The sequence below is a fragment of the Bolinopsis microptera genome, chromosome 13 (assembly GCF_026151205.1).
Source record: "Bolinopsis microptera isolate Bmic1 chromosome 13, MBARI_Bmic_1.0, whole genome shotgun sequence".
NCBI lineage: Eukaryota > Metazoa > Ctenophora > Tentaculata > Lobata > Bolinopsidae > Bolinopsis > Bolinopsis microptera.
This window is the reverse complement of record NC_087084.1, coordinates 10,218,710-10,245,735: the sequence shown is the minus strand read 5'-3', so window position 1 is coordinate 10,245,735 and position 27,026 is coordinate 10,218,710. Positions and strand designations below refer to the sequence as shown.

The 27,026-nt window shown below is 39.1% G+C and overlaps 1 protein-coding gene across 2 annotated transcripts; it reads right to left on the bottom strand.

The window, feature by feature from the left end:
- Positions 1-667: 667 nt before the first annotated feature.
- Positions 668-6,573, bottom strand: LOC134825157 (insulin-degrading enzyme-like). Of its 2 annotated transcripts, XM_063837306.1 has the most exons (9): positions 6,227-6,573; positions 5,316-5,418; positions 5,011-5,132; positions 4,721-4,808; positions 4,197-4,379; positions 2,288-4,043; positions 1,702-2,112; positions 1,356-1,470; positions 703-987 (listed from the first exon to the last, which is right to left on the bottom strand). In XM_063837306.1, the coding sequence occupies exons 1-8, from the start codon at positions 6,453-6,455 to the stop codon at positions 1,372-1,374; spliced, it is 2,991 nt and encodes a 996-aa protein (XP_063693376.1). In that variant the 5' UTR covers positions 6,456-6,573; the 3' UTR covers positions 703-987; positions 1,356-1,371. The 2 variants fall into 2 exon arrangements, with proteins under 2 accessions (XP_063693375.1, XP_063693376.1); XM_063837305.1 differs by having other exon boundaries at positions 668-1,470.
- Positions 6,574-27,026: the final 20,453 nt, after the last annotated feature.

The window sequence follows — 27,026 nt, the reverse complement described above, 5'->3', positions numbered from 1 at the left end:
GCTCGATAGTGGGTCGATAGTTGCTCGATAGTGGCTAGATAGTGGCTCGATAGTGGCCCGATAGTTGCTCGATAGTGGCTCGATAGGTGCTCGATAGTGGCTCGATAGTGGCTCGATAGTGGCTCGATAGTGGCTCGATAGTGGCTCGATAGTGGCTCGATAGTGGCTCGATAGTGGCTCGATAGTGGCTCGATAGTGGCTCGATAGTGGCTCGATAGTGGCTCGATAGTGGCTCGATAGTGGCTCGATAGTGGGTCGATAGTGGCTCGATAGTTGCTCGATAGTGGCTAGATAGTGGCTCGATAGTGGCTCGATAGTGGCTCGATAGTGGCTCGATAGTGGCTCGATAGTGGCTCGATAGTGGGTCGATAGTTGCTCGATAGTGGCTCGATAGTGGCTCGATAGTGGCCCGATAGTGGCTCGATAGTGGCTCGATAGTGGCCCGATACTCCATAGAGGCTCGATAGTGGTTGAATATCGTGGCATTGTATAGACCGTACCGTGGACGTATAAAGACCATGATAGCTATTCGCCTTTTTACAGTTTTCTACATCTTTTTATAAATTTGTTATTGGAACCACCCGGAGTCTGCACTTATGAAATTAAATCTTATATACGATCAAAACTTATTTATTCGACCTTTTTAGAATTGAAACAAGTCTAAAGTAAGTGGGTAAGTGGGTACAAGTGAAACAACCGTTTGGAATAATCAATGTCAATCGTGGAGAACCGAAAAATACCTCGAATAGAAAAACAAGGGCGTAGTCGGAGGGGGGGGGGGGTCATTTTTACACTCTGAATTGACTTTTTTTCACAATGCCAATTAGTTTTACAAGTGGTCTCCGAGTCTAAAATTCACATAACATGTTAAAGGGGTTATCAATATACAATTGCTAAAGACTTAAAGTTAACATAAGGTTAACATAAACGACCTCTGATGAGTTATAACAGAATTAATTATCTATACACATGTAGGGTACTTTAAGTCTTTCATACATATTTTGACACCAGGGTGTGGACGGGCTGCACCTGGTTAAAGCACTTCCATCCCCTTAAATTAAAATTTCAAATTATTTTTTATATTTTAGTGTTGAAAGTATTAATACTATAAATAATGATGTATAATACTAAAAATAACACCACGTTTCAGCTAAATTAATTATCCCAAATCAAAATCCCGTATGATCACTTTAGCGCGACAATATGTCACGTCTTTTGTATTTTGGTTTGGCGCAAATATATTGGTTTATAAGCTCCAAACCGGAGCAGTTAATGAATCAGTCCCTTTCATTTTCTGCCTGACCAGTTCTACTTCTCAGGTTTCCAAGCTATCGTTTGATTGAATGTTTGATAACATCTGTAATGTACTTTTTAAAAGAGTGTGAGGTGTTCTCTGAACGCCTCAATATCTTCCACCAGAATTTCACCCTCCTCAATTGTGTCCGGCATCACGTGACTCGATCCGTACACCTAGATGATATAATAATTAATTGGTAATTGCAAACGTACATTAATTATATTACTACATGTATAATTTTACAGTAAGCCTTAACTAATACGCTTAACAATTCAAAATGTTATTGCCTCAATACGAAGCAGTTAATTTTTGCCTAAAGGTATAATCTCTGCTTCAGATTGAGGCCATCATGTCATGTGCCTAAGAATGCCATTAATAAAAAGATAAAAGTTGTCACGTCCTACCTGAGACGAGATTCTCCTTTTTGTGTCTCCGACAATAAAATTTTCGTAAAGTTCCAGGAAATTCTTCACAGTTATACTCTTAATTGCAGCCAACAATTTATCAACTCTATCAAAATCTCTGGTGGAAGAGTAAATCTCCTCAGTCAGCTTTCGGGACTTATCCCAGAGCGTCCGAGGTTTTATTGATATTGTGTCGCTATACGCCTCCTTCACTTCCTCAAACTTCAGTTCTCCCTCCAGACCTTGGGCGAGAAGGCGGTATGTCTCGTGTTGTTGGGCGATCAGGTTGTTTATCTCCCGGTCGACAACATCAGGGCCAGCACCGGGTCTAGATCCTTGAACTCCGAAGAAGAAGTTACTGACTCCATTGTAACTTCGACTGTAACAAAACGCCATGTAACCCAGCTGTTTCTGAAATATGTGGATGCTTGTTTTATCAGCCGTTTAAGAATCTAACACTGGCAAACAGGTGCACAATTTCAAACTCAATGTACTGATGAAAGCAGCATTATGACAATGAACTTGCACTGCAGCACTGAACCAACTCAACCACGAAGGAATATAAAAAGCACTTTTAAAACGTTACCTCAGTTCTTAAGTAGCTGAAGCAAGATTGTCCCATTATGAGCTCCAATATTCCAGTAAAAGCTTTCACAGTGTAGGGTGGACTATCCTCCATTCCACAATCAGCCTCTTCCCGTCCTATTTGGAACATAACCAAAGTTGCTGAGTTCACCTCGTCTGGATTCTCCATACTACGTCTTATCACGTGGGATGGTCCAGACGGGAGCTGGTTGATGTTTTGGTCTTTTAAACTTCTCCTATCTTCATTTTGAATCGTAGATCCGTGCTCCACAAGCTTTTCTTTGACGATGTTTGAGTATCTTATTGCGTGTTCTTTTCCAACGTTCCCAAAAGTACTGCAGGATAGTGAAATGTCTGCAAGGAAGTTTGTCATGTACTCTTTAACCTCAAGTTGGGAGATCTCTCCAGCTGCTTTCTTCACATCAGTCCAATCTACAAAATCCTGGAAGACTATGGAGTCGATGTATTTGTCAGCAAAGTGGTTTGGACCTTCATGATCTTCATCGTAATGCTCTTGAACGGGTAGCACAACATTCGATTTGAAAAGAGCGTCATCCACTGTAAAGTCCAAGTTGAAGAGTACATCCAACATCTTATTCAAAACATCTTCAACTTTCTTAGGATCGGAGTGACCGAACACGACAATGTACCAGCTCTCATCAAAATCAACTATTGGATTGAAATCTGCTTCCCATGCTTCATACAGCGCCAGATTTTTAACTAATCCATAAATATCACTAATCATATTCTCTAGTGCCCATGTTCTAGCATCTCTGGTAATCTGGTTAGGGAAAATCTTACACCCAGTATAAAGTTTAGGTTGCATCCACTCCTGGTCTTGGAGCCACCATATGCTCATATCAGCCTCATCCCTGCTAACTATTTCTGTTGGCAACTTTCCAGCGTCATCCTCGATATCGAAAATTTCAAAATTGTTGGGAACAAAAGTGTTGGGTTGGGGCAGATGAAGTTCTGGGTCAGTTTCAACATTCCTCCAAGCCTGTAATTGCTCCTCCGTGAAATTGGTGACAAAATAAGGGGTGCTGTAAAAGTACTCATGTTCAGTCAGTCGAGGTCCGTTGCTGGTGGCCTCAGTGTCTGAGAAGGAATCTGACCCAACATAGAGATTGAAATTATCCGGATGAAAGAAACCCAGAATCTTATTCTCAACCTCTACATCCAGAGAGAGCTGGGAAGGTGCTCCCAGATACTTCTGTGTAACGTTGCTCGTCCCCATACGATCGAGTATAGAGCTAACTAAAGATTCACCTTTCTCTTTCTCCTGGAACCTGAAGTTAAGTTCATTTATCTGCTTCATAGATTCCCACAACTCTTCATCAACTCCATCACTGCAGGCCGCTTTTAGATACTTGAACACGGTCTCTACAATAAAGTAAGGGTCAGCAATACCCTTCTCCGTGGGCTGGCAGTACACGGCTAGGGGCACAGTTTGGGAATCCTCGAGGATCACGAAACTACCGAATGTTGTAGCGTACCCTCGAGATAAAAGATATTGATAGATTGATCCACTACCTTCGTGGTCTAGGAGGTAGATTATGTAATCTACATTTACGTAGTTTGCCAAGTTTATTGGAAATAGGAAAGTTAGTTGGTCGACTTTTCTCTTCATTTTAAAATATACTTTCTTTCCCAGGTATCTTTTGTCACTGGTGGGAAACGGTAAGGCGCTGTTTTGTGGTCTTTTTCTGTTCTTGTTGGGAACCTTACCAAATGTTTCTTCTGCTAGGAGCTCCAAGCTGAGAGAGAAATTTATTAACAATGTTATTAACAATGTTAATGTCGGAATACAAACAGATTTTACAGATTCATCCAGTCGGAATTAGATACGAGAACAAGAAAGCTTTTCGTCATAACTTTGAAAACTGAAAAAAAGAAGTTAATCCAACTACCTATCAAGAGTATCATTAGCAACGATAGCAATAGTCATAAGATTAGCGCTGTAGAACTGATCGTAAAACTCCAGGGATTGCTCGTAAATATCTGTCACGTTCAGAGTTTCCCTGCTTCCTGTTGAGAACTCGCGGTATCTGTTCTTTGGGTTATTCAGTTTCATTGCCAGGGCATACAAACTCCTGGGGGAGTATTCATCATGTTGACTTCGACGTATTACTTATCTCTTGGCTACAATTATTGTAGTAGGCATTCTTGAAAGAAATGTGTACGATTAAGCTTACTTGCAGCCAAGACGACTGCAAGAAAACTTAAGAAAAATGAAATAAGCTCGTTTATAACCGAAAATCGGCATAAAATATAATTTAAGGACTAAGGACAATATAAGGCTACGGACTGTTTCTGTTTGATGCATGAGAATAATAATTAAATAAAGGATCCGCGGAACAAATGTTACCACAGAAAAATGCATCAGGATCACAAAAAAGAGAAGGTGACGACTGGTGTTTTTGAGTTCAAATACCTGTAGTCATTCCGTATATTTATCTTATATTCACTGTCTACAGCTTGAATAGCTGAGGAAAACTTGTCTTTCGGGAAAAGAGGGTTACCTGGGTGATGAGAATTGAGAATATATATTAGAATTGTGGATATTAAAAATGTATGCATACAGTGATCCTTCACAACTAACATTCAATTTATTTCCTTTGATAAAAGTTCATCACAATTCACAGTCCTACACAATTTCAATAAAGGATGTATTCTTTGACAACACTTCTCAGTTTTTACAATTAAGTATTTCTTGAAAATTACCAACGAAGCTGGCCAGTATTTTAGCAGTCTGAACCCAGTATTCGTTCCTAATTTTAAATATGTAAGTTGTGGCTGATTCCCATGTAGCACCATTAAAGTTTCCTCCATTCTCTTGAATAAACCTGAGGGGTTGTTTCAGCTTGTCAGTAATATAATGTTCACCTATTACTCTATTAGGTACGCTAGCTAAGTTGTAATATGAGAATGATCTCTAACCATTACACTTATCACCCAATCATAGTATTTGTTATAATTATAATACTAAATTTCATGGTAGGAAAAGGTACCCCAAAGCTATAACTAACGATTGGTAGTGGTTTCCATCAGGGTACTCGGGGGATCCCTCAAACAGCATGTGTTCCACAAAATGGGCAAGTCCTGGTGTGTCCTCAGCCAGATAGCCTGAAGCTGAAGGAGGGTAAATCACAATTAGTTTTTAAATGTATCATGGCTGTATTTTGTATAAGCTTATTTATTAAACTATAATCAATACGCTATATAACGCTGGGAATTTTACTTCACATCCCACGATATCACCATAAGGTTTTAAGGGGGCTTATAGCGCCCCGCTAGGAGATATTGTAAAGCTGCATATAATGCCCGAAGAAAAAGTCTGTGTCTTCGAGGTCTTGCTGTCAAACTCAATTAGGAAATCTTCCAAGATCAGGTTTCTCATACAGCGTCCCTACCATTTTATTATTGGTATTTATCAATCTAAATGTCAACACATTTCTACCCCAGCTAGTATTTTGGATTGATAATCCTCGTAGAAGTAATACTGCCATCGCTGCTTTTTATAATTACAATTCGTAAAATGAATGTAGACTAGATACTTGTACGTGACAACTGTAAACCAATTTCCTGTTTTGTAATTATCTCAGTAGGCTGGTAATTGGGTTCTGTTATCATTCATCCGCCTTAAGTTGCCAAGTTCCGACTATGACTGAAGGTGCTAAGTGGTACCAACCACAACAAGGATGATTATTTTTGTACAAGTCTAAACTCGGGCCCAAAATACTCCTAAACTTGGTTTTACTAGAGATCAGAAAGAAAATTATTATTGCATTGATGAATCTTATTTGGCACTAAAGTTTAAATATGTATTATAATCCCAACTTAGAAATATAGGTGGCAAAACATTAAAACAGCTCTTTGTGTTAATCACACTGTTACGTTATCTAAAACAAGCTATAGCAATAGTCGTTATCACACTTACCAACACGAATCTCAACAGCAGCTATCTCAGTACTCTTATCTGACACCAGGACACATCTTATCTTGTTAGATAGCGTCACTGCTCTGTACTCGTTAACATCAGAAGCACTCTTTACTATTTGCTCCTCATCAATGCTTCTGGTCTCTCGAGAAGTAGGGGAGGCGAAGCAAAATGAAATTAACAAAGTGGTTACCAAAACATAAACGGTAGTTTTGCTGACTATCATCATGCAAAAAGAGCAGCCTCGAGTAAAAAAACGTGATTTTGTGTTTTAGAAAACTCGAATAAACGACCTAAAACGATTCAGATATGAGAGCTGAGCTTGAATGTGGTGGTATTGAGTTGGCAGTGTGTTTCGGTACGACGAGCATCATCAAATCGGTAAATTAGATTAAGAAATGGTCGTTATCATAATTGACCAATTACCAGTTTGGTGTTATTTGGCCTATTTTTCATGGGATATCTGTTATTGAACGTGTCATGAACTTATAACAACATGATATAGGAGGTTCCCCTTCTCCTGTTTCTCTAGAGTTGCGGCACCAACCGATGAAGAGTAATTATTAAGAAATAGAGGTAAAGAAGAAGCTCTAACCTAGTAAACTTTAAAGTGGGTGGCACTAATTTGATCACGGCCCCACCCTCCACACCCATAATTTAAAACATCTGATAATTTAAAACATCTGATGTGAGCGTAAAATATAATTTCTAAAGATATCAGCTTCTTCCATGATTGGAAGCTTACAACCAGTTCCTTTTTTTGCCCATGTTAAGAATAAATTACAAGTCATACGTATTGTGGTACACCCTAGGTCGTACAATGTACATTGTACCTAGGGTGTACCACAAAAAGTGTATTTTTTGAGAAATGATACAAAATATTATGAAGGAGCAGTGTATATATCAATATATACATAATATATGAATATCACAATATAATATAGGAATAAAATAATGAGAAAATGTCAACGTTGCTGTTATTTTAAGATTTGATATTAACATATATATTATATAATATAATAAAGCTACGTCGTAAGTTCGTAATTTAAACTGACAGCATTTGCAATTGCATAATATACACCCGTTTGAAATGTGGATGCCGCTATAATATCTTTGAATGTTGAGATGAAAGGAATTATTAAACTCGTATTTCTGCTTATATATTCCAGCCATCGTTAATAACTAATAAAGTAATAAGAATATAAGACTGATCAGGTGAATAATCTGAGAACATGTTGATTATAAACTTGCGTGTTTATAATTATTGTATCCTAGTTTTGCAGACAGTGTCGGGTTGCTGAAACGTTGCTGAGCAAAAAACGAATATTTATTACTATAACATGCTTATTCGTTAAATTAATAAAACTTCATTGGATATGACTATAAGAGCATTAATCAATATTGAAAACTTAATATCGCTCAGATATTTTTAACAATTCAATATGTTTAATATTCGTTATGCAATCTCCCATTAAAGCATCAACTCGCATAAAGAAAATAAAATAGCACGTTAATAGGTAACTTGGCTATAAGGACAACTTTACTGGGCGGCGTTCAGCCTGTCATTCCGCCAAATCTCTATTCGTTTATGAACATAATAGCCTGGGGTCCCCAGGTAAGTACAACTACTTATAAATTACAAGTGTTGCACCGATCAATAATACTGAATTTCTTTTACTTTTTTCTTATTTTTGAAATAGAATTAATAAGAATTGGTAAAATATTTCATAACTTCACTAATAGTTCAAATCACTGTTATGGAGTTTAAAATATTCAATCAAAACATGATGTTGATACACGCGCTGTCCAATCTTTTTTGGACCTTAGCAAAACAGATATCAAACTTTGTGTCATCCAAGTGATGGTAACAACAATTTGACGAATTTTCATCAATCTGTTCTGGTAGTAGAGTTCCCTACTAGAGATGTTGTTGATTTGAGTTTGAAGTTTGGGGTGAGAATAATGTAGATTATGGGGTTTAGCGTGGAGATAAGGGAAGGAACAACTGTTTGGAACATCAAATAAGTTATAATATTTCCTAAAGTCGCACCGTCTCTTTCTACATCACCTTGGAATGCTGTTATTATGATTACGATAAGAAGAATCAAGCTACCCAGATTAGTCAAAAGTATTTTAGAGCAGCTTCTAATCCTGTTTTCTTTCTTTCCTGCACCTCCTGAAACTGGATTTAGATAAACCTTCACCAGCTCGGTGATCGTGAGAACAGATGCAATCATGGCTCCGATTTGTAAAATGACAGGAACGGCGATGACGAAGAAGAAGTATCCGAAGCTATCAATCTGAATTCCCAGCACCCTCGGACAGTAACTCCACGCAAACGATAGTGATGTGGTTTTTTGGGGCTTGCAACCCTCTTTATCGCTCACATCAAACATGGCGCAGCCAACAACCACTGGAACCCAGGTAATCGTGATGAGAAGTGATGATATCACGTATTTTAGCTGTATTGGATGGAGAGGGTATCTGATCTGAAGGAAACGTGTGCCAGCAAGAAATGCTGTAATGTGAGCCGGTGAGAGTGACATGGTAAAACTGATGACTGAATTAAGTTTCACTCCCAGAGTAGCATCCACTTCTCTCTTGAAATATTCTTTATTGCAAGTCACCTCCTCACTATTTATACACTCCTCCTCCTTTTCTCTTAGAAAGTCCCCCGAGGAAGCCCTCAGTAGTACCCACGATGTCAGAAGATCTGCAGCAGATAGAAAGAGGTACAGATTTCTTGCCACGGAGATCTTCTTCTGGAAGTTGTGATAGAAGACCAGGGAGTTAAGCACTGTACAGACGATGATAACACAGATACAGGATACTGTCATGTAAATGTCCGGCGAGCTGACACCCCCATCACTTAAAACTGCCATCTTTAAAAACCTGGATAAAACTTCAAGAACTGAGTCGGGCTTTAAGCAGATAAGTGCAATCTATATATTATCTGAGACTGAAGTAAACTAACGCACCAAGTTTTAGAATAGTCAGAACTGCCATTAACTCCAGTCTATAATTTGTTTTTTAATGAGTTCCAGCTGCCCTTAACTATACCCGGCCCCGTGCTCTGTTCCAGACTTACGATCTTTATTAATTATTTCTATGATGTAAGCATATTGTTAGATAATCTGTAGATCTGTATGACCCACGTGTAGTCATTAACAGGCTAGGGCCCGGCTAGGGTGTCTGTGAGCAATGTGTGGAGATATTCTAAATTTAGAATGTGGAGGATCTAGACACTTACTGTGGACACTGGACAGGGTTTTATGTTTATAGCAGAGTAAACTGCCATCTTTAAAAACCTCGATAAGGCTGAAACTTTAAGAACTGAGTCGGGCTTTAAGCAGATAAGTGTAATCTATAATCTGTATATCTGAAGGAAACTACCACACCAGTCACCAAGTTTTAGAATAGTTGAAACTGCCATTTATAACTCCGGTCTATAATTTATTTTTTAATGAGTTCCAGCTGCTCTTAGTTACCCCCGTGCCCTGTTACAGACTTACGATCTTTATAATTATTTCTATAATGTAAGCATCTTGTTAGATAATCTGTAGATCTGTATGACCCACGTGTAGTCGTTAACAGGCTAGGGCCCGGCTAGGGTGTCTGTGAGCAATGTGTGGAGATATTATAAATTTAGAATGTGGAGGATCTAAATTTTGGATGCCGCTTATATGTCTTTGAATGTCGAGATGAAAGAAAATTGTTAAACTAGTTTTGCAGCTCATCAGCTTTAACAAAGTAGCGAATTGAAATGGTTAAAAGAATTTTCTTCTTTTCAACTTTTTAACAGTCAGATCTATTAATTCAAAACAAATCATATTAACCGTCACCATCCATCGTTAGTAACTAAAAAGTATATAAGACTGATCAGGTGAATAATCTAAGAATATGTTGATTATAAACTTGCGTGTTTATAGTATCCTTATGCGGCTACAGACAGTTTCGGGTTGCTTGAAAACCTGGAAAAAGTAGCTTTGTAGACGATATTAGCAATAAAACCGGTATTCCGTCGAGTCAGGTGATATAGCTTCAGAGAGTTTATTAACTTTTTAAGTCCGAATATAATAGACATAACTGATCGATATTGCTTTATAGTAGCTTGGATGCCACCGATTATATTAGCCACGTCAATTTTGAAGCCGATGAATAACCACGTGAGCGAAGAATGTATCAGCTTATCAGCTAGTCGTTAAGTCAGGACAGAATCATCACTCCGCAAATTAAGTATTCAACCTTTTAACTCTCCTTCGTATGAACTGAGCTGTGGTATCTCTTTAGGGAGATTTGAGGTGTCTCAACTTACTTAGTTGAGTGTGTCCCACAACCAAGCACCTTGCTTAGGAGTCCGGCTTTATATATTATAATGATGCTAGACCTAAAGACCTTAGTGGTAAGTAGCTCTATGTCAAAAAAATGAGCTATTTGATAACTGGATAACAAAAAATGGATCGTTGAAACAAGGAATGGATCGTATGGTGAAACTAAAAGAATGGAAATTGTGAGTGATAATGTTCCAATATTTTTTTCGCTTGACTCTTCCCACAGCACATCAAAATGTTCGTTCCTTGTCTGAGACTGTTTTGTTCTGCTAGAAACCACAATTCAGTCTCACGACCCTAATATAGCTCTTGAGTTCGGTGATGATGGACTAGTTATGTTATGCTGGATCTTGTGTATCTGTGTGTGCGTGGATTAAAGTGATAAACCGTATGGACAGAACACGATCTGTGATGCACTACAGAACACGAGCGGATCCTGTAATTCTACTCACTGCTAATCTTGGCAGTGTTTACCTGGGGCTATATCTATATTCTATATGCTAAATGACCGGTTTACACACAGCACAACTCCAGTACCTAATGAATGGTACCACGTGTGCTTGACAGTTTCTTGCAGCACCAGAACTGCAAAACCAACTCAAGAACCGGAGGACACTTGCCACAACCGCTGGGGATTCCTCCGCTTATCACAGTTCAAAGAACAGGTTCAATCAATTATATGAAAACTAGAAACCCGCTAGTCGAAAGTTTTGTTCGAGGAAATTTAAAAATCATTTATGTTTAAATTTCTTTAATCTCTTCACCATCTAGCTCTAAGCTCTGAACTGTAGAAAATATGGATTTAATTTGACAATGACAACAATGTTATAAATATTCGGATTCCCTAATCGATACCTTTTACCGCATCAAAAATATCAATCACAACCAAAGTTAACAATAGTCATAGCGTGAACGTTTATGTAGTGTGATCCCCAAACATCGGAGACGTGATCATTTTAGTAGGATATAGGAAAGAGTGGCGGACATTAGTTAGACTGAGACAACGTATACCAGATTGAGGAAGCCGTTACAACTACAAGTACATGTACTATCAACTCAGGTCTGCCTTTTCTGATTTGATGACCCTCCTACTACCCACCACCCTTGACCCTTTACCAACTACACCAAAAGTCGTTAATTGGTGCCCTGGTCAATGGATACTCAGGATCTCAACAACACACAGAAGATACTACCCGCCATAATTATAGAGTCTAGCGAACTCTATCCACAGGTTAGTCAGGCAGTGGCTCACATTCTGATGCCATCTCTTTTTGGAGATTTTCGGACTCTCAGACTACCTAGTTGAGTGTGTACCACAACCTAGCACCCTGCCTAAACGTTCCGAACTCCCGGACCTATGTGGCAAGCCTGCTCCCTGAAAAAAAAAACAAACAAAAACCATTGATTTGAATAACAAGCGATTTCCCGGATCTTAAACATGTGTTAAGTAGTTCAAGCTTTTCTTTGATGCGCTACATACAAACTTCTCGTTTTGTTGTGAGTGTTTGGTGCAACCACTGACTTGGGTCCCGATATTAGCAATCCGTTATATTGTTGAACAAATTATGATGCTGATGTTAATGTTATGTTGAATATGATTGTCGAGTGATTGATTTGTTATACGAAATGGACCATAAAAGCATAAATGTTATTAATATTATGAGTTACGTTACCTATCAAGATCAATGTTTCCCGCAATCAAACAACGAATGAGTTCTAAAAATTTCCATCAAGATCTTTATAACATCGGTAAAATATTTTCGTCCATCCTCAGTACCTTTAAAGATAAGATGGGGTTAAAACTCCAATCAAAATTTTCAATAAAAATTTTAACCATGAAAAATAGTAACAACACTAATTCACAAAAGGATGAAAAGCACTCGGGTGTGGACTGTGGGGGTTGTGAGGCCCCAACTAGTAGTAGTAGTGAATATATACTAGTCCCTGCATAGTTCCGTTACCTATCACAGATTTCACGACTACCATTTTATATAATCTAAAAACTTATGTAAACTTTGAACTTGTAAACAACCATGGCTTTTTTCCTTCAAACTTTTAACTGCATATCACCACACAGGCGCAGGCTACGGTGTCCGGTCATTTAACTTTTTTAATTTAAATAATTAACAATGGCAACCCCTCCATTTTGTGCTCCGTAGCGCCCCAAGAATGATGAATAAAGAACCATTATTTGATATTTTGACCAACATGAAACGATCGTTAATTGTAATTTTAAATTAAAAAGGCAATGCATACGGTTGATGAAAATAGAGTGTCCACTAACCGGCGCAATTTTTGTTAGGTTGCCAAGCAACGACGCAGTTAACCTTTGATAAAACAGCACCATTACGCTAACGTTTATTTTACCTCATCACTTCCGACGTTAATTATAGAAAATATAGAGCCTAAATCAAAATTCTACGAATGCTGTCTCCTATTCCTGTTATTTTTATACAATCTTGCTAAAAATCGCGAAGTTTCAACTCCATTTGCGAACTGAAGTGGACCACAAACTCAAAGAAGGGTCGTTTTTTGGTAAATTTTCAGTGTTTTTTTAAAATGTCCCCGTTGCCGGGGGGATTTCGTCAAGTTTAAAATATAAATTAGACAATACGTCTCTGATAGGACCGTCTGTGTCATGTCTATTGCGTCCAATATCCATGGGAGAACCTGATGTGGTAAAATAGTGGTAAAGTGCATGTCTTCAGAGAAATTAAAATAAAAAAGAACAAAATAAGCTTCATTCCTGAGCTCATCTGTGAAACTCATCTGTGAATACAGAGCTACAAGTACATATATATATAATTTCCTCTCAACATATTTTATATACATTTACACTTAAAAGTTAAAGGATATACTTAAAATACAGTAATATAATAAAAATACACCTCTGACGGCGAATAGCTCCTCAGCTCGAATAGGCCGTTTTGGTAGTCGACAATCCTCCACAGTTCCTTTGGAACATTTGGAATGTTTAGAACAACGGGAGAGTTTTTGTCTATTTGATTGACGATGTCAACCCTTCCAGATCGTTGGTCTGCGAGTTAACAGAGCAACGATCTCTTACTTCGATGCGAAGTATAAAGAATGATACTATGATAGTTTGCTCGGCGCGTCGAAGCGGCAAAGTCCTTCAATTGTCTACCAACACTTCGTCCGAAGCGGAAGACTGCAAAATTTGAGGGTAAATTTGAATAAATTTTGATTCAGGACGCACACTCTAGTTCGACAACTTGTTCGCCATAAATATGTCTCCCCGGAGTTAATACTAACTTTGCATTGCTTCCAAAATGCCTGCATAGGTGCAATGAAGGTACTGGAAGCACATGTCTCATGTGGAAATGTCAAAGCTTCCTGGATTGTCTTAACATTCTAGAATTAGCTTCTAATACTAATGTATTAAAGGTATGTACCTTTGTTTTATCTACTACTAAATTTGCCTCTTCATTAACTTCGTATGGTTGTATTTTATTTTATGTAAAGATAAAATCACATTCATCTGGACGATTGTTGTTATCAAAGTTGGTTAAACTTGGCCTGTCATTACGTTGTTTTCGCTTTTCACGGCAAATATTTCTAACCTACCGATATACTTCGTATTATAAAGTTATAAGGCCGTTGGGTTCTTTTGCGATAGTCAAAACGCGACAACTAGCGCTGGATGGCGACAACTAGCGCTATCCAGCGCTAGTTGTCGCCATCCAGCGCTAGTTGTCGCTATCCAGCGCTGGATAACGCTGGCCAGTGCAAAATATATATGTTCGATAATTGTCGCTATCCAGCGCTAGTTGTCGCCATCCAGCGCTAGTTGTCGCCATCCAGCGCTAGTTGTCGCTATCCAGCGCTAGTTGTCGCTGGCTATGCGACACTGTCGCACGCGATAGTTTGCGATGGCCAGCGCAACTGGCCATCGCAGAAAACAGTTCGATAACTAGCGCTGGATAGCGACAACTAGCGCTGGCCAGCGCTAAGCGATAGCCAGCGCTGGCCATCGATATCCAGCGCAAAATTTTTGCGCTATTACTCGTCAGCTAGCGCTAACCAGCGCTGGCCAGCGCTAGCCAGCGCTAGCCAGCGCTAACCAGCGTTAGCCAGCGCTAGCCAGCGCAATGTATCAAAATCATATACTTGCGATATTACTCGGATGATGATTAATCACTTTACACTTGACTGTCACGTGCCTTTTTTAACCCAGATCTATCTGACTCTAGCTGGTTCTGAACGACTTTTCGAAACCCCAACCCTCTAATCTGATCCCAACCCTAACCCTAACCCAATCCTTAACAAAAACATATGCTGAAACCCTAACAATAACGAGAAATTAGACTAACTTCCTTATACGGTCATATCACGTGATCGATACATGTACAGTTTTTCGCCAATATCTCGTCAGGAGAGCATTTCAACCCTATGCTCATGGGCCCATGGGGGTTGATTCGGAATTAGCGTCCGAAAATACATCGATTGAAGTTGGACACAACCATCGGGGGCCCTTTTAGAACAATCTCGAAGATCGACTGTAAAGTGATTTAGCACGCTCGATATTAGTATTACTCGTCAGCCAGCGCTGGCCAGCGCAATATAGTTGCGATATTACTCGTCAGCTAGCGCTGGCCAGCGCTGGCTAGCGCTGGCTAGCGCTGGCTAGCGTTGGTTAGCGCTGGCTAGCGCTGGTTAGCGCTGGCTAGCGCTGGCTAGCGCTGGTTAGCGCTGGTTAGCGCTAGCTGACGAGTAATAGCGCAAAAATTTTGCGCTGGATATCGATGGCCAGCGCTGGCCAGCGCTGGCTATCGCTCAGCGCTGGTCAGCGCTGGTCAGCGCTGGCCAGCGCTAGTTGTCGCTATCCAGCGCTAGTTGTCGCTATCCAGCGCTAGTTATCGAACTGTTTTCTGCGATGGCCAGTTGCGCTGGCCATCGCAAACTATCGCGTGCGACAGTGTCGCATAGCCAGCGACAACTAGCGCTGGATAGCGACAACTAGCGCTGGATGGCGACAACTAGCGCTGGATGGCGACAACTAGCGCTGGATAGCGACAATTATCGAACATATATATTTTGCGCTGGCCAGCGTTATCCAGCGCTGGATAGCGACAACTAGCGCTGGATGGCGACAACTAGCGCTGGATAGCGCTAGTTGTCACCATCCAGCGCTAGTTGTCGCGTTTTGATTATCGCAAAAGAACCGGCCGTTGTATCGTGTAGTTTCAGATATTTCAACCTTGAGTGTTATAGTGAATTATAATCGACCCCATTTTTAGGTTACAAAAGAAATGGGTCTTGTTCTCAAATTGACTCTATCCCGACTGCTGGTCAGTTTGCTTCTTGTTGTGGCGATAATTGTCATCATCATTCCAACCAACACCCTAATGGGTGGAGTTGTGAAAGAAACAGCATTTCTAGGAAATTTGACAGTAGCAAATCTAGAAAAGGATTCTTTTCGAGTGGAGACAAGGGAAAACTCCAAAAATATCGGTATTAATACCAATATCAGTGGTTACATTTTCCACAACCACCGATTAAGATTATGGTATGAAGGTAGATGCATAGACTCTAGTGACGGAGAAAAGTTGACAGTACAGTTCTGTGATCCCGATTTACAGCAGGTGAGGCTTGGTGACAGTTTATGTTTTTTATAATACCTTACTCGGGAATATTATAGCGGGTTAATTTATGACTGGGAAAATTAATGACCGGGAAAAATATGGCGGAATTTTCCAAAACCCACCAAGCATCAAAATGTATCACTGTTTATAGTTTACCTTACTCGGGAACATTATAGCGGGTTAATTTATGACTGGGAAAATTAATGACCGGGAAAAATATGGCGGAATTTTCCAAAACCCACCTCTTTATCCCAGTCATAATATTCCCGAGTAAGGTAGTAATAATCGAACGTTATGTTGGCAAATTGTAGTATCATTCCCTGACTAATATCCTAGAACATCTGAAATGGATGAAGATTATAGATGTATTTATGTTGCTCCAAGATCAATAGTTCCCACAGTCAGACAACGAATGAGTTAAAACGTTCCAACAAAATCTTTATAACATCATTGGTAAAACATTTTCGGACATCTTCAGTACCTAATAAAGATAAGGGTTACTACTCCGATTAAATCAGAAAAAATATATTTAAAACTATAAGGGATGTTAGGTAAATAAAAGTCAAACTCTCAAAAAGGAAAGGAAAGCGCTCGGGTATGGGGGGTTGTGAGGCCCCAACTAGTAGAAAAAATACTAGTCCCTGCATTAAAGATGAAATAATTTAAGGACCATTATCAAAAGTTTTATTTTCAAATAAAAGTGGCATACCAAAAGGATCACATGAATTAATACCATACGGTTACAAAGTTCTGAGTTTTTGTATAAGTATATTTTCGTTAACTTCTAAATTATTAGGACTAGAATTCTTTAGGATAAAAACATTATAAGAAGCATCAAAATCAGGTCTATTAGAAAGGTTATGTGAGTCTATAGGGTGAGCTGCTAAACTATAAGCGTCACTATCATCAGATACAAAATCTTCACTAAGTTTTAAGGAAGGGTCTTTCAATAGTTTATAATAGTTAGCTCTATTTATGTCGCTTTTGAAGTTTTTATGAGTTAACTCTCAGGCGTTCAGTCTAACGATGGATAATCGTTTGATATACGAGAGAACTGGAAGATGTGTAAACTGCAAAAGTCAAGACAATGCCATATTTCTGGAACTGGTAGATTGCTCTGATGTCACAGAATCCTTCCTTACAGAAGACAAAAATGGAATGTTTTACATACAGCGTATCGTGAAACATGAAGAGCTTTGTATCACACCAATGTCAGAGAGGAACGATTTGAACGTTACAAGAAGTCCTTGTCTGGAGGATCCTGTTGGATTAGCACGTTGTGATAAGGATGCTTCCAGAATACTACTGATGGAGGAAGGCTTCTTTCAAGAAGACAGGAAATTGTTAAAGATGGCTGTTGTACCTCAAAATAGTTCATGTGACTTTAAAGCGTGTGGGTTCAACAAAAGAGAGCCGGTGAAACTCCTGCCACCTGACCAGGTGAGAAGATGTACAAAGCTGTGGGAATGTGTGACACTAGCAGTAAAAACAACCAGAAGACCACATCTTATATTGCGTCTAGCTGAATCAGTGAGAGAAAGTCTAGGATTCGATCTCCCGATAGTTGCATACGACGACGGACCAAACGATTACCCTGATGAAATATATCAGCAAATTGCAGAGTATCCCTTATTACAGTACGTAGTGAGTAAAAATGAAGATCTCGGTATAGCTCGAGGGAGAAATTTGGCTGTTATGCAGGTCAAGACTAAGTACTTCTTTCTTCTTGATGATGACATCAAGTTCTATGAATACACAAAACTCGATAAACTTGTCGAGATCCTGGACACTACTGATGTCACTGTGTCCTCAGCTGCTTACTCAGGAGGAATCAGCTTTACTGCATACTTTGAATTTGGACATTTCAACGAGAACAAGTCAAAACGTAGACTGGGAGTTTACCATAAAGCTTGCACACTTGTCAATCAAACAATCCCAAACCATCCAAGCTGTGTCAGATGCGATATTTCTTCAAACGCATTTCTGGCACGAACCACAGAGATATTGGATCTAGGAGGATGGGACCCCGAGCTAATGATAGTGGAACACAAGGATATATTTATTAGACTGAAAGCAGCTGGCATGAAAGTTGCACTTTGCCCGGATGTGAAAGTAAAGCACGCTCGTCCGTCAAAGATATCAGTTAAAGGCGAGGACTACAAAGAAAAAAGAAGACGAGGAGGACAAAGGTTTGATAAGTATGATTATTAAAAATATGATTCAAAAGATGAAATATAAAAGAAGTCCCTAAATGTGACTAAAAATGACGTTTGATTTTAAGTTTACAGAAAGACTTCATGATAATACCACTAAATGAAAAATCTAATAAATTTATCGAGGAAGATTTGTTCAAAGGTAAGATGACAGCCTTTTACATTGTTCACATCGATAATGAAAGTAGCATTTTTTAAAACGTACTAACTGTATACTATATCCAGGTTTAGAGCTCTTATGAACAACAGATGGAACATTCAGAACGTATTCGATAGATCGGCAAGCAATCGCCTGATGATTAACAACGATACAGGAGAGATAACGTTCATGGAGGAGAATGAACATGGATCATGTTAATGTATTTATAATCATCAAACAGTAACTACCTTAAACGTTTTCAAACAAAAACTGTATCATCGAGACCTGACTTTAAAATGTTCCAATATTTTTTTCGCAGAAAATTTTATGTATATTATAAATATAATCGATAAGTCAGGACATAATCCTTACTTTGTAAATTAAGAGGGGGGGGGGGGGGGGGGCTCACCCTGATTTTTTTTTGTGAAACTTGGTTTCGAGATAGCATGGTTGACCAACAAACTAATCACAATTCTTAATCACGTATTCAAATAAAAGTACTTTCACTTGTCGCCTTCCTGAACCAAATATAAAAGGAAAAGACCATTTTATCAACTGGAGCCTGATTAATCAATTAGTTAATACCCTCGAGTTGGATTGAGCATAGATGACTAGTGATACTGAGAAGGTGTAGAGAGCTGCAGCAATTGCTGAAGCTAAAGAGGAGTTGGAGAAAATCAAAGCTGAGCGGGAGAAAATCAGAACCGCGCTGGGAGAGCTCAAGGTGTAGGCGAAAAAGATTAAAAAGGAGATGTTCGAGGCAGACGATTCGGAATTGGAGGCTGACGAGAGTGAATGTGATCATGACGGATCAGGGAAAATTTTGAATTCAAAATTATCCCGGGCAGGTAAATTGAAGAGGTTTGAAAAAGGAGAAGATTTTTCCATGTTCTGTGAGAGATTTATCATTTATCTCATACGTGGCATAACCAGGATGAAGAGTCCATTTCTGTATGAGCATTTGCTCCAAAGTGTGGACGACAAAACCTATTCGGTATTGAGGGCAGTCAAGCTGAGTGATAAGGATAAAAAAGATCCTGAGCTTTTTTGTACGCTCTACAACTACAAGCGAGCCATCTATGGCAACAAAGCTACCGCACTTAAAAACGAACTGCTAAGCTGTCGTCAGCGGCAAGGAAAGATATAGGTGAGTACGTTTTTCGATTGAGAAAAAAAGGCTTTGAGAAGATGATGAATGAAAACGAGAGAGAAATTCCCGTTTCTTCAATTTTGAAACAAACGGTATTTTCTAACAAGTCAACCATCCACGACCCCTCACCTTCGAGGCAAAATAGTTGGGAGGAGGGAGAAAAAGTTACTTATCAGAGACCTATGGGGGATGGCAGATCGAGATCTTGGTCCGGTGAGGACCAGGACAAATGGCGAGGAAGGAGCAGAAACTCGTCAAGACCCAGATCAGTGCATGATAGAGAACGAGACGGGGGGCGGAGTTACACGAGCATAACGTGCTGGAATTGCAACAAGACCGGACATGTACGAGCTAACTGCTGGACGAGAAGAGGATCCGGTGAAGAATTCAACCGACAGTACAATGGAAGTACAGGTGGGACAGGAGAAGAAGGTAACCAGCATCACGAAGATGGAACCTTATTAAGGGGGAGAGCCACTCACCAAGGTTCCTGGAGCGGCTGTCGGATTTCCCAGCGGTTGTTCTGTGGATAATGAAGGCAACATGAGTGAGGTGAGCCTGGTCACTGAGAGTGATTCCTCGGATTCAGATTATTATCACATTATCACGAGGAGTCGGAAGAAGAAGAGGGATCAAGGAATTCTTTGTCCCTCGTCTAAGATCAGTAAAAGTGGAGGAGAAGCGTCAGCACCAGTAAATCTCACAAGTTCTGGAAATGATGTACCGCAAACTGAAGTTGGAAGCGGCAATTGTGGTGAAAGAGTAGGAACGAGGATTGGATGACACGATAGTAAACTCATCGCTCAACGATGTACCGCGTCAGGAAGGAGATCCAAAATTAAATCTAAGTGCAGATACCACCGAATCTTTTCACGATGCACTAGATTCAAGTCAATCTCAAAACATTGACTTTAGTCCGGAAGTAGCGGTTGCATCTGCTGGACCGAGCAGAGAGGGTAAAATGTACTTCGGAGAAATAGATAGTAGAGGAATTACTCTTGCTGACATAAGTCGTGAGGAAGACGGCAGAGATCCGAGGAGAAAGTACGGACTCAGACCGAGAAAGAGTAAATCGAAGTACGTTTAATCACAGGTGAAATTTCGGGAATGACTAAATTAAAGTCATATAGACTGGAACGGTAATTTGCGTGATATATTTGATAATTGTGCACAATGGTATTTTGTTAAAATATTTTCAGTAAAATCACGGTATCAGGGATTTGAAGAGACTTGTAATGATAACCTTTTTGCGTTGCCTTTTCGTTTTAACAGTCTTATTGTATTACTAGGTTAACCTGAGTGTTTATTCCTACCGTATTGATGAGATTAGCTACCTTATTAATAGTAAAGTAGTAAATAGTTGCAATGCAACGGAGAACTTTCACAAAATTTTGTGGGGAGGATATGTTGTGTACTCATTTTAGCACAGTATTTTAGCGTAGTATTTTAGGGCATACATTAGTGTACTACATTTAGTACAGCAGGGTAGTGCAGAGAGTTCAGTTTAACACCTCTGTTTTTGTTACAAGGAGGATAGTTTAGGAATTGTTTAGAGCAGAGAGTTGTGGGGAGCAGAGAGTTCATTTTAACATCTCTGTTTTGATTATCAAAGGGATCATTTTAACACCTTTGTTTTGGTTCCAAGGAGGACAGTTTGGGAATTGTTTATAGATTGCTAAAACGAGTGGGAGATTGTTTATACTATCTGGGGATATTTGAGAGTGGGCCTGTTGGATGGCTAGACACACTTTTTGGTCACGTATTCAAATAAAAGTACTTTCACTTGTCGCCTTCCTGAACCAAATATAAAAGGAAAAGACCATTTTATCTGTCATTATGTTGTTTTCGCTTTTCACGGCAAATTTTTCTAACCTACCGATATATTTCGTATTATAAGGCCGTTATATCGTGTAGTTTCAGATTTTTCAACCTTGAGTGTTATAATGAACTAATCGACCCCATTTTTAGGTTACAAAAGAAATGGGTCTGATCGTTCGTAAATTGACTCTATTCCGAATGCTGGTCAGTTTGCTTCTTGTTGTGGCGATATTTGTCATCATTATTCCAACCCACATGCTAATAGGTGAAGTTGTGAAAGAAACAGCATTTCTAGGAAATTTGACAGTAACAAATCTAGAAAAGTATTCTTTTCGAGTGGAGACAAGGGAAAACTCCAAAAATATCGGTATTAATACCAATATCAGTGGCTATATTTTCCACAACCACCGATTAAGATTATGGTATGAAGGTAGATGCATAGACTCTAGTGACGGAGAAAAGTTGACAGTACAGTTCTGTGATCCTGATTTACAGCAGGTGAGGCTTGGTGACAACTAATGACAAAAGAAAATCGCGATTATTTAGACCAAAAATCACGCCACCGCGTCAAGCCAAACTAGGCAAAATCGCGGCGAAAATCGCGGCGAAAATCAACAAAATCGCGGCGAATTCGCAGCAAAAGATAATGTATTTGCAGAGCTAAGTTAAATGTCATATATTCTATATTTTTTCATTCAAATTTCTGATTGTAATTTCTGAATAAACTCAGTGAAGACAGATTCTAATGGAGCTGAATAAATAGTATAAATTCAATTATAACGATTTAGTATAGGCAAATCAATATAACGATGTATATTATTGGTATAAAACACCACACACACACACACACACACACACACACACACACACACACACACACACACACACACACACACACACACACACACACACACACACACACACACACACACACACACACACACACACACACACACACACACACACACACACACACACACACACACACACACACACACACACACACACACACACACACACACACACACACACACACACACACACACACACACACACACACACACACACACACACACACACACACACACACACACACACACACACACACACACACACACACACACACACACACACACACACACACACACACACACACACACACACACACACACACACACACACACACACACACACACACACACACACACACACACACACACACACACACACACACACACACACACACACACACACACACACACACACACACACACACACACACACACACACACACACACACACACACACACACACACATACACACACACACATACACACACACACATACACACACACACGCACCACACACGCGCACACACAGACACAAACACACACACACATACACACACACACACGCACACACACACACACACACACACACACACACACACACACAATTTGGGTTCAGTTGTCGTATTTAATTTTGGTGCAGTTGTAATATGACCTGGCTTCAGTTGTCGTTTTGGGATTTACGCTGATTGGGTGTTCTGTTAACTGTGTGGGAACTAGGTTCAATTGGGTTCAGTCGTCAGTCACCCTTATTAGTTATAAAGAACGTCAAAAATCGCAATTTGTCGCGGAGGGAAAAATTTTTATTACGTTGCGACCCCACGGTCGTTTCACTATGGTGACGATACAGGGGGATAGGAAAAATCACAATTCCGCACGTGCCGCGATTTCCTTTTGACGGCCTTGGTGACAACTAATATATTTTATAATACATAGTAATAATCGAACGTTATGTTGGCAAATTGTAGTATTATTCCTGATTCCCTGACTGATATCCTAGAACATCTGACATGGATGAATATTATAAATGTAATTATATCGCTTTTAATGAGTTAACTCTCAGGCGTTCAGTCTAACGATGGATAATCGTTTGATATACGAGAGAACTGGAAGATGTGTAAACTGCAAAAGTCAAGACAATGCCATATTTCTGGAACTGGTAGATTGCTCTGATGTCACAGAATCCTTCCTTACAGAAGACAAAGATGGAATGTTGTACATACAGCGTATCGTGAAGAATGAAGAGCTTTGTATCACACCAATGTCAGGGAGGAACGATTTGAACGTTACAAGAAGTCCTTGTCTGGAGGATCCTGTTGGATTAACACGTTGTGATAAGGATGCTTCCAGAATACTACTGATGGAGGAAGGCTTCTTTCAAGAAGACAGGAAATTGTTAAAGATGGCTGTTGTACCTCAAAATAGTTCATGTGACTTTAAAGCGTGTGGGTTCAACAAAAGAGAGCCGGTGAAACTCCTGCCACCTCACCAGGTGGGAAGATGTACAAAGCTGTGGGAATGTGTGACACTTGCAGTAAAAACAACCAGAAGACCACATCTTATATTGCGTCTAGCTGAATCAGTGAGAGAAAGTCTGGGATTCGATCTCCCGATAGTTGCATACGACGACGGACCAAACGATTACCCTGATGAAATATATCAGCAAATTGCAGAGTATCCCTTATTACAGTACGTAGTGAGTAAAAATGAAGATCTCGGTATAGCTCGAGGGAGAAATTTGGCTGTTATGCAGGTCAAGACTAAGTACTTCTTTCTACTTGATGATGACATCATGTTCAATGAATACACAAAACTCGATAAACTTGTCGAAATCCTGGACACTACTGATGTCACTGTGGCCTCAGCTGCTTACGCAGGAGGAATCAGATTTACTGCATACTTTGAATTTGGACATTTCAACGAGAACAAATCAAAACGTAGACTGGGAGTTTACGGTAAAGCTTGCACACTTGTCAATCAAACAATTCCAAACCATCCAAGCTGTGTCAGATGCGATATTTCTTCAAACGCATTTCTGGCACGAACCACAGAGATATTGGATATAGGAGGATGGGACCCAGAACTAATGATAGTGGAACACAAGGATATATTTATTAGACTGAAAGCAGCTGGCATGAAAGTTGCACTTTGCCCGGATGTGAAAGTAAAGCACGCTCGTCCGTCAAAGATATCAGTTAAAGGCGAGGACTACAAAGAAAAAAGAAGACGAGGAGGAAAAAGGTTTGATTAGTATGATTATTAAAAATATGATTCAAAAGAAAAAATTTAAAAGAAGTCCCTAAATGTTACTAAAAATGACTTGTGATTTGAAGTTTACAGAAAGACTTCATGACACTACCACTAAATAAAAATGTAATAAATTTATCGAGGAAGATTTGTTCAAAGGTAAGATGACAGCCTTTCACATTGTTTACTTGATAATGAAAGTAGTATTGAAAAAAAGGTACTAACTGTACTATATCCAGGTTTAAAGCTCTTACGAACAACAGATGGAACATTCAGAGCGTATTCGATAGATCGGCAAGTAAATGCTTGATGATTAACAACGATACAGGAGAGATTACGTTCATGGAGGAGAATGAACATGGATCATGTTAATGTATTTATAATTATCAAACAGTAACTACCTTAAACGTTTTCAAACAAAAATTGTATCTTCGAGACCTGACTTTAAAAGTCCGACGGATTACTTTGACATTAAAAAAGGTCAACAACTCTTTCAGCAACTCTTTCATAATAGAAACTCTTCCAGGATAAAAGGGTTTTAACTAAACGTCCTAGTCTTTCCGGAAAAAAGAAGGAATTACCTGCAGATATAGTTATTGCTCTAAATAAGAGCTGTTTTCTATTTGGGATACCTAAAGGGTCAATTTTCAATTTTGGACATATTTCAACATTTACCTTTTCAATCATCGACCATCGTGTTATTTCTTATTAACATGAATATCATTGTATCGTATAAATCTGTTTTGTCATTTGCAGTTTAAATTATTGTAGCGAATTAAACTCGATGTTTAGATAAGAGTCTGAATTCTCTGCTATAAACAGCAAATTTAAGTTGTATGATTACTACAGTACTTCCGTAATCTACGCAGCAGGTCCCTGACCCTGTCCAGTGTCCACAGTAAGTGTCTAGATCCTCCACATTCTAAATTTAGAATAACTCCACACATTGCACACAGACACCCTCGTGCTAACGACTACACGTGGGTCATACAGATCTACAGATTATCTAACAAGATGCTTACATCATAGCAATAATTATAAAGATCGTAACTCTGAAACTGAGCACGGGGGTAGTTAAGGGCAGCCTGAACTCATTAAAAACAAATTATAGACCGGAGTTAATGGCAGTTCTAAAACTTGGTGTGTTAGTTTACTTCAGTTATATAAGTATATAGATTGCACTTATCTTACTATATATAAAGCGAGACAATATATGTATATATATTTATCCGTGCCATTTTACTGACACCACGGCATCAACTTTAACGCGAATTTCTGCAAAAACCGTCAAAGATATACAACTGAAACTTTTTTGACTGGGTCAAATGCTTTAATGGCCTCCAAATCAGCATGAAAAAATAAAAAATTGGCCAAGAAATAGGAGTTTTAGAGCCCCAAATTTATTGTGACCCAAATTTGTTGGCACTAAGGTATCTTATAACTTTAGAAACCATAATAAACCCCGATTGACGTATTTTATATAAATACTAGAAAACCCGTGGTCACAGGGAGGAACCTAATAGTATTGTTTGGAAGTCAGTTTTAATCGTGTCAAAAAGTATTCATCCCCACCGAAGATACAGCCAATAAAATGTTGCTCGTACTAAACACAGCGTAATATCAACAAAACCGATTAAAATGACGTTAAAACAATCATTGCACGTGCACGTGCGTGTAACAATCCTCGTTACTATGGTTACTACGCAACTTCCTATTTTTCGTCTGATTTGCACGTGGGCGGTCGTACAGTGTACAAAAATAATTCTCTGAATTATAAGTAAGATTCATATTGGTAAGCTTGGGACCAAACTCGCCTATATCAGGGGAAATAATATAGATCGCAAATACATATTTAAATCGGTAACGGATTATAAATATAACTGCGAATTGAATAAACAACACGTGCACTTGAACGAAAAGCAGACATTTGAACTTTTGTAGTACAAACTTCCACAGATTTACCACATAAATTAAAATTTAAAAATGGTCAAGTACGAACATGCAAGTCATGTGTCCACTGATAAGTGCAAATGCTTATGATGATCGTTTCGAGACTATAGTACTCTTTAAAACCAATTCGAATACAATTATAAATATTTGTTAGTCCAAGAGTTGAAAAGTTGAACATCAGGTGCTGAGAAAATAATCTCCTGCAGAGCACAATTCTAGGAGTGAGGTGAGAAACTAATATAAGTGAGTTAATTTTCCGAGCCTCGACTTGAAAAATCGTAATCGACAGTTTGTTCTCCTTTTTGCAGTAATTATTGTCTTTGAAAATCGTGTCTTTAGCCACAAAAGTACCATTTCCGAAGCATAGAGCTGGGGATAATTTTCCAAGAAACGTTTATGCGGATGAACATTTTTCCCAATTTTGAACTAATGATTACTTTTAGATTTTTTGACAAATATATGATCATGATCGTTAGTTATATGAAGAAGTCACTATTATA